Consider the following 8,668-nt stretch of genomic DNA (forward strand, 5'->3'; position numbering starts at 1 on the left):
ATAGAATGCTGAAAAAATAAAGCAATAAACAGTATAGTATATTGGAAAATAAAGTCAGTTTATTTCGGAAAAAATAAATAGTAGTCTGTCAAATAAAATTTTCAAAAGTCATATATATAAAAATATAAAACTGATACCGGAATGATGATATTTGTAGTGGCTTTTAGGTATCTATAGATGCCTATAGATACACTATAGATGCCTAAAAGCCACTACAAATATCCTCATCCTGGTATCAGTTTCATGTTGCAGTAAGAAGCTCCTGAGAGTTTGAGCTGGCTGTTTTGAGATCTGCATTTAGCTTTGGGCAAGTTAAAGGCAGATAAGACAAATGATATAGTTGAAAATGAAGACATGTGAGGCATGCATTTAAAACCATCAGTGCAGTGATTTATTTCTTAAAATGTTCCGTTAGTAACTGCGACAATAACTGGTGACGTGAAAAACATTACATATAGAGACAAAACTTTAATCACTCAAAACATCAAAATGTACAGCAGTAACCTGAAGCCATTAATTTTACTTGGACAGAATCTGTTAAAACTATTTGCTTGATGGAATTGCTTTAAAAGTTAAATTTTTCAAGTAGGAAAAAGGTGCAGTGGGCTATGCATGAGAATGAGTATCACAGTACTTTAGGAACAACAAAAGTTATCTGGACGTCTTTCAAAAATCATTTAGAAAATCCACATTTTAAGAGGTTAAAAGTTACTCATTTCCTCTGAAGACATCTTCTTTAGTCTCAAATGCACAGAAAGATCTGGCATGATTGGACAATATTCATGAACAATAAAAGCTATACCATGACCTGTGACGACAAAATACACCCTTTAAGAACCAGTCATACTGCCAACATACCAGTAACACAGAAAGACAACACTTAAGTTATCACACCAGAGGTATTTACAGCGAGAGTTACAGTACCATGGCTCCCCACAGTAGCAAAACAGTTACAGGATCAGCCTGCTTCTTATTGTCAACAAATTCCATGAAAAGGCCAAAAACAACAATTATATAACACGTATTACCTGATATCTTATTTTTCTGTGACATAGAGCTCCATAGTTATCCAAAAACACATCAATGAGCCACACTGTTGCATTGTGACATGACACGTTAATTTGATGTTAGTTTTGAGTCTATCCCATTAACACTGTCCTGCTGCCGTAAATACAGACCGATTTATTGCCTTTTCCTTTTAACACTGTCATTAGCATCAGCTCGGTTTCTCTGCTTTGTTTGTTTTTACATAGAACCACTGTGATGATCAGCACCAAACGCGAAAACCTGCTGCACATGTGCCATTAAAGGCGAGGCTATAGTTTGAGTGTGTGCATGTCTGCTGCATTACTTCAGTGTTAATCCTCAGGTTTGGCTTCAGCCGGTATATTTGTACACGCTGTGGTCCTCCAGGGCAAAAAGAAACATTTGGATCCTGCAGACTGTCAACAGCTTGCAACTACAACTTGAATTGTTATGATCACGAAAGTTTACCGAATAAAATTAATAATTGCAAGCTGTAGAAACGGTAAAGGATCCTATTTCTGTTTGTCCTTGGAATGACATACATGTTCTTTAACATGTCAGTCAGACATTCCAGTCACAGATGTGTTCAGAAATGTTGTTTATCATGTCTGTCAAAGTGTCTCTGGGGGCACACACACAACAGTGAAGTAGATCCATTTGAAACACAAACTACATTTTTATAAAAATGGAGAAAGCGGGATTTGATTTAGTGTCCGTTTACTGCAGCTCAGCAGCTAATGAGTCGAACGAGAGGCATTTGAAAATTTTCACAGAACACATTTTTACATTACGGACTAAAAACTTAAATTATTTTCTTTGGTTAAAACCTTTTTCTATTGGCTGCCAATTCAAATACAATAACTTTAAATATACCTGAAGTGTGTGTTAATCTGCAAACAATAGTCACGCAGAGGTAAAAAAAACAAAAAACAACAGTCTGCAGCATTTCAGTCGGAGAGACGACTACTTCATATATCAGCCTCTCAGTCTCTCATTAGCTTACAATAAGGATGTATTGCACTTATTTATTTGAAAATAGTTCCTAAAAAACGCACTACATCCTCCTTTTTGGGTAACAGTAACAGAGTAGGTATGTAGGACAGTACTGAGAAACAGACTAACACATTGTTGGTTACATGGGATTTATTGCCTTTTTCTTTTAACACTCATTAGTGTCAGCTCGGTTTCCTCCAGGGCAAAAAGAAACATTTGGATCCTGCAGACTGTACTGCAACTTAAATTGTTTTGATCACGAAAGTTTACAGAATAACATTTATAAAAACAAGCTGTAGAAACTGTACAGAATCCTATTTTCTTTTTGTCCTTTGAGTCACTTTCTGACAGACATGTTCTTTAATATGTCTGTCAAAGTGTCTCTCGGGGAACACACAACAGTGAGGTAGATACATTTTGAACACAAACTACGTTTTTTAAAAACAAAATAAAAATGGAGAAAAGCAGGATTTCGTTTACGGTCTGTTTACGCAGCTTGACAGCTGATGAGTCGAGGAAGAGGCATTTGAAAAAAGTCCACAGAAAAAAAAAGGAAAATGTCTGGTGTTAAACTAAAAACTTAAATCACTGCACACCAGAGTGTTTCTGTGGTTAAAACCGTTTTCCTCTTGGCTGCCAATTAAAATACAATAATTAAAAAAAAATTATAAACGAAGGACCAGCACTATTGATCGTTGATAAACAGCAACATTCTGCTGGGAATGAAAGGGTTAATGACTTACACCTACATCATAAGTCGGTCAACCCCCCCCCCCCCCCAAGCATTTGGCATGTGTTCAAACACGTAACACGTCTTTCTGGCACCTCAGGCTCAAAATCCTAATGTAAAAAGCCCCACTTGACTATTCCTCGTGGTCGTCCTGGGTGATTACCTGATCAACTTCAGCTTCCAGCGATTTTCTCCTGTGAACGAGGAAGTCCACCAGGACGACAAACACTGCTGATGAAAGGAGGCAGGTGCCCGAGAGGTAGAAGGCAGCGCTGTAGTCGTTTGTCTGGTCCACCAGCCAGCCTGCACGGGAAACACAGAGGGACAAGAAACAGAAGATCACAGTGTGCCAGGGCTGCTGAATAAATTAACAAACATATCCATTCCTTCAGGCGTTTGTAGACCTGCAGTGAGACGTTTGTGCCATTCTTACTACATTCTATGACATACTATATCATAAACGGCATTTGTATGACATTATGTCCGGAAATTTTTTATGGCATACCATATAAGGACAATTTTTATATCATACTGTACTATGACTTTTTATGAATTTTTTTTGGCATTCCATATAATTTTTTATGACATACTACTGTATTCTGTGTAATTTTTTACATACTATATCATGACATACTATACCATCACATTTTGTAATTTTTTTTTACAACTGACATTTTTTTAATGTTTTATGACATGCTATATTAAATTTTTTACGAGGTTTTTATGATATACTATGACATTTTTATACTATAAAATGACATACTATATTTATTAATGAGATACTATTTTATGACATGTTTAAATGATTTTATTCATAACATACCATTACATTTTTTTTTATGTTTTCATGATATACTATGACATACTATACTGTGTAATATGTTTAACGATTTTTTATGATATACTATGACACTTTCTAAATGTTTTTTATGACATACTATATCATGACATTTTTATGACATACTATATTTGTTATGATATATTATATCATTTATAGCATATTTTTAAAATACATTTATATTTTTTATCTGATGTTTTTAGGATATACCATACTATGACATTTTTAAGGATTTTTTATGACATACTATACTATTACATTTTTTATGACTACTATACCAGGGGTTCTTGAAGTTTTGCCAGCATATGATTGCAGGTCGCACAGGAAAAGTGCACACAGAATAAAATATATTTTCCATCTTACTTACACATTAAACTGCCAAGTTGTGCACTGAAATCGCAAACTTCAGCTAACAGCAGTAGTATTGATGACAGAATTGAATTCCCCCAACACTTGTGAGGTGCAACCAGTTTCTTTCTGCAAGTTGTCATTCCTAACATGACAGACGCTTGTTGTGGGGACGGGGGGGCCATCAATCAAAATGTTTCCATTGCCCCTGAAATTAAAAGACCTACTAACTATGCACACTGGCTGGTCTATCTTGTATGACAACTCATTCACTTGTGGCTGTATGTTCATTGTTCAGGTCTAACTGAAACTTTTCTTTCCTACTTGACATCTAAACACAAACTGCTCACCTGCAGCAGGTGGGCCGATGAAGCCACCGATGGTCCTGAAAAGCATGAAGAGCCCCAGTCCGCTGTCGAATCCCTCCAGGGTTACAATGTCCACGATGGAGGTGATGTGAATGGCCACCACGCAGCCGAACAGGAAACCGTAGAGCGAGGCCATGACCAGGATGGCCCAGTAGTTGTGGCTGATGGGCAGCAGCAGGAGCACCACCCCTTGCAGAGTGGCCACCATGGTGAGCAGCTGCAGGTTCCTCACCAGCCTCATGTTGGATATCCAGCCGCAGAGCAGCCTCCCCGCCAGGTCTGCGAACGCCAGTGTAGAGAGGATGAAGGCTGGCCGGTACTTATCGATCCCCACACTGTTGGCGAAGGGCACTAGAAACAGAGATGGGATGAAAAACCCTGCTGCCGCAAAGATGCCGAACAGGATGTAGAGGACTAGTTCAGGTTTTCTCAACAGGGAGAACTGGAAGATAACTTTCCTCTTTGTTGGGAGCACAGCGGCATCGCCTTCTAGTATGTCTTTGGTTTCCTGCGTTGGGCTCTGAGCGGCCTCCAGGGGTCTCATGAGAGCGCCGCAGACGCACAGGTTGAGCTGAAGGCCTCCGATGATGAGCAAGGCACCCTGCCAGCTGTACGTCTCAATCAGCCACTGGAAGAAGGGGCTGAACAAGATGGAGAAGACACACTCCCCGGAGCTGGCGATGGCGTAGGCAATGGGACGCCACCGTACAAAGTAGTGGCTCATTATGGTGTTGCAAGGGAGCCACGTGAAGCACATGCCCGTTCCTGGAAACAGAAGATGGAAACCTTTAACCATCTAATTTCTTTTTGGAAGATTTGGGTCCTCTGATAATGTATTAACCTTCTGCACATGGAGGGATTCAGGGATCCATAGCGTCAAAGATCTATATGTTGATATTACATTTGCCACTGTCGCACAACTAAAAAAGAAAATTGTATCTCCCTATCAGCATTTTTTCAGATACTTGCAAATTAGAGATTATGTATGCAAATTATTATTTTACTTTACTTACGTTTCCTTTATTTTGAAAATGTCCCTTTTTTGATATTGTTCCCCAAATGCAAGCCTGTATCTTTTATATTATCCGTTTCATATTTCGTGAATACAAAGGAATGTAGTTCTTTGATTCTCACGTCTAAATAAAAATGAGCAATGGTGTACTGAATGTATAATCGTTAATAAAAAAAAAATATAAAAAAATACCCGTCACAATTTGCCAAAGACCAAGGTGGTGTCATCAAATTGCTTACTGTATCCGTCCAACAGTCCAAATCCTAAAGATTTTCAGTTTAATATCATATATAATTTGAGAAGCTGGAAGCTGTGAATTTTAAACATTATGCTTGAAAAATTATTAAAACTATTAATCAATTATCAAAATAGATGCAGATTTATTTTCTGACATGCATTAGAAGAGTTGTATTAGAACATACATATGGTCATTTGTCTTATTAAATATCTGTATTTTTTCAAATATATTTATTGAACAAAAATCTTCATTTTCCAGCTTCTGATTCTGTATTAAACTTTCTACTGTAAAAGGACCAAGAATGAGTGGTTTTCTGTGTGTTGGCTGGTGAATGCTACACAACTGCCTCTGAAAACTGATTGTGGGATCTACTCTTCAAGCTCACGGTCCTGACTATCAGCAGGAAAAGACTCAAACCACTCAATCCGGTTCATTTTGCCCCCATTAAAAGACAAATACATCCGATTGACAAAGAGCTGTGACACTGTTTACACAAAAGAAGTTGATCAACTTTTCAAGTAAAGGCGTGGACTGCCTGTCTTTATAGCTTGAGCACTTGGTGTGGAAGTTAGTATGCACACAGACCGTTCTCAGTGGACTTTTCAGTGCGGTACAGTGCATGTGTCAACCTGTCCCTTTTCTTCATGATGAAAAAAATACAAAGGAAAAGGAGGGAATGACATTATTACACAAATACGTTTGAATAAAAAGGGGAACAGGACTAAGTGCTGAGAGTGAAGGATGATGGAACTGGATCGTCTGAATGGAGCTGGCCTCTGATCTGGACGTGGTCACAACAATACCCTGTCCTTTTATTTACAGTGCTTATTAGGAGACAGCAAAAATATTGTAAAAATGCATTAAATGATAAATGGGAGGGCGGTAGGGTCAAAACAACTTAAAATGAAGCAGTGTCTGCTTGCAATCTCCTCTAAACCTGACGTTTTTATTTGAATAACTTAGATTTGGAAAAGTAAAATTTAGAAGAAAAAAAAGGTTACATAAAAGAAAAAAGTCCCATGTTCTGCTTGTGACCCCTCAGATTTATTTTGAAACTCCTTTGAGGGGTTAAGAACATCATGACCAAATGATCCAACGAGTGGATCATCAAAGGTAGAGTTAATTTGTCGTTCCTCAAACTAAAAATGACCAAGCAAAGTAAGTGAAAAGAGCGGTAATGCTTCCTGGGGTTCACAGTATGTCCTGAGTGTGTTACCTTGCAGGATGCCCATGGTGAGGTAGAGCCAGGGCAGACTGAGGTCCAGAGACGCCAGCAACATCCCGGCGGTCGACAGCAGACCTCCGACTATGATGACCACTCTGTGCGAAAACTGTAAGGTCAGCGCACTTGCCACTGGAGCTGAGGGGAAATAAAAAAAACACTATAAAAACAATCAAAAAAACAACGAAGAACGTCAAGCTGAAAACCATGTCTTTACCTCCTAGGTGAAACATGGCAATCATGGTGGAGGTGACCCACGAGGTGGTGCTGGTCAGGACTCCAAAGTGACTCTGGATGTCCAAGAAGAAGAGGCCGAAGTTCTTGAGAACGCCAGTGGTGAGGCCCATGATGAAGAAGGCTGACATGACCACCACCCAGCCGTAACCCCCGTCAGGAGGTCTCCTGGATTTCATCTTCACTGCCACTCAGCTGCCTGCTTCTCCTTGCCTGTGCACAATGGATGTCATGCAACAAAACTGATAAGGCCTAAGGGTAGGCAGGGCTCATGCAAAATCACCATGCAAAACACACAGATACATGAACTAGTAAGCTTTTCAATTTATTAATGTAGAACTAATGTAGACATTACAATAACAAGCAATATATAGGTCAAAGAAGCAGAGGAACTGGTTCTGCAGGAAAACGCCCCTGAGTCTATGTTACCTTATGTTACCATAACTCCCCTTACCAGTGATACGTGAACTAGTAAGCTGTTTCAATTTAATAAAAAAAAAAAAAAAAAAGTTCTGTTCTTTATTTTTTTTTTTAAATAATAAATTAATGTCTGCAGCATTTTGTGGGATTGGATTTACCAGTGGTGGAAGATGTACTCAGATATTATACTTAAGTATTGATGTAGAACTATTATAGACATAATATACTGTATGTCAAAGAATCAGATAGAGGAACTGGTTCTGCAGGAAAACACCCCTGAGGCTACCTTATATTCCCTTATGTTACTTTACCAGAGACTCCTATCTGCAGGATTAACAGCTATTTAAGTGGAACCATCTGATATGCTGTATTAAGGAAACTAAAGGCTTAATACATTGTATTTTTTATCATATGTTTTATTTAATGTAGTGTACTACTAAAAGAACTAGTAACCTGTCAGATAAATGCATGTGGTGTGTGTAGCAGTGTAATATTTCCCCCTAAAATAGGCTATCATATGCATCACAATGGTTCCTTCAATTTAAAAAAAAATAGTTAGTCAACACAAACTTAACTCAAACAAAACAGAAGGATTAAATATGAAGCTCACGTTTCTTTCCCGCTATGATCTCACTGCTCCTGAAGTCCTCATGGTGTGTGATGCTGCTACAAACATTTCTCCTTTACTAACTACAATAAAGAAGTCAAATACAGCTTTTAAAAGTCACGGAATAAGATCGAGACAAGAGAAAACAGACGACCGTTTTCAGCCTGAATGTTTGAGCTGGTAATTAATTTCACCCTTTTGTTCCTAGTTCATCAAAAACAGGTGACTCACACACCCGGTGGACTCCTTCAATCAGCAGTGAAGCGGATCAGCTGTGAGCAGAGATACAGGTCCTCCGGTTTAATCAACAACAACGCAACATCCGGATTTCAAAATAAAAGGACCGGAAATGAATGTCCATAAATGGACCTGGTGAATAAAAATGCTTCTCACATGGGAGAATAAGAGAATTCATATTTTTTTTGTAAAAAATTAAATGGCTCCTTTTGTAAAGAGACAGGATGTAATTTTTCCTCAAAAGTCTATTTATAGCTAGATTGTGTTCGTCAGCTTGAATCTGCATTTCCAACAGGAAAAAAGACTGAATAATAATAAAACTAGGGCTGTCAAATCGATTCAAATATTAAATCACGATTAATCGCATGATTGTCCATAGTTAAAGGGATTGTTTG

The 8,668-nt window shown here is 38.3% G+C and overlaps 1 protein-coding gene across 2 annotated transcripts; it reads right to left on the reverse strand.

Annotated features, from left to right (window-relative positions):
• Positions 1 to 2,744: 2,744 nt before the first annotated feature.
• LOC141769745 (monocarboxylate transporter 13) lies at positions 2,745 to 8,363 on the reverse strand. 2 transcript variants are annotated; one of them, XM_074639132.1, is made up of 6 exons: positions 8,231 to 8,363; positions 8,040 to 8,119; positions 6,993 to 7,222; positions 6,770 to 6,913; positions 4,286 to 5,068; positions 2,745 to 3,052 (listed from the first exon to the last, which is right to left on the reverse strand). In XM_074639132.1, the coding sequence occupies exons 3-6, from the start codon at positions 7,186 to 7,188 to the stop codon at positions 2,883 to 2,885; spliced, it is 1,293 nt and encodes a 430-aa protein (XP_074495233.1). In that variant the 5' UTR covers positions 7,189 to 7,222; positions 8,040 to 8,119; positions 8,231 to 8,363; the 3' UTR covers positions 2,745 to 2,882. The 2 variants fall into 2 exon arrangements, with proteins under 2 accessions (XP_074495233.1, XP_074495232.1); XM_074639131.1 differs by lacking the exon at positions 8,231 to 8,363 and having other exon boundaries at positions 8,040 to 8,180.
• Between the last annotated feature and the right edge of the window lie 305 nt (positions 8,364 to 8,668).

Source organism: Sebastes fasciatus, chromosome 6 (genome assembly GCF_043250625.1).
Source record: "Sebastes fasciatus isolate fSebFas1 chromosome 6, fSebFas1.pri, whole genome shotgun sequence".
In the NCBI taxonomy this organism is placed as follows: domain Eukaryota; kingdom Metazoa; phylum Chordata; class Actinopteri; order Perciformes; family Sebastidae; genus Sebastes; species Sebastes fasciatus.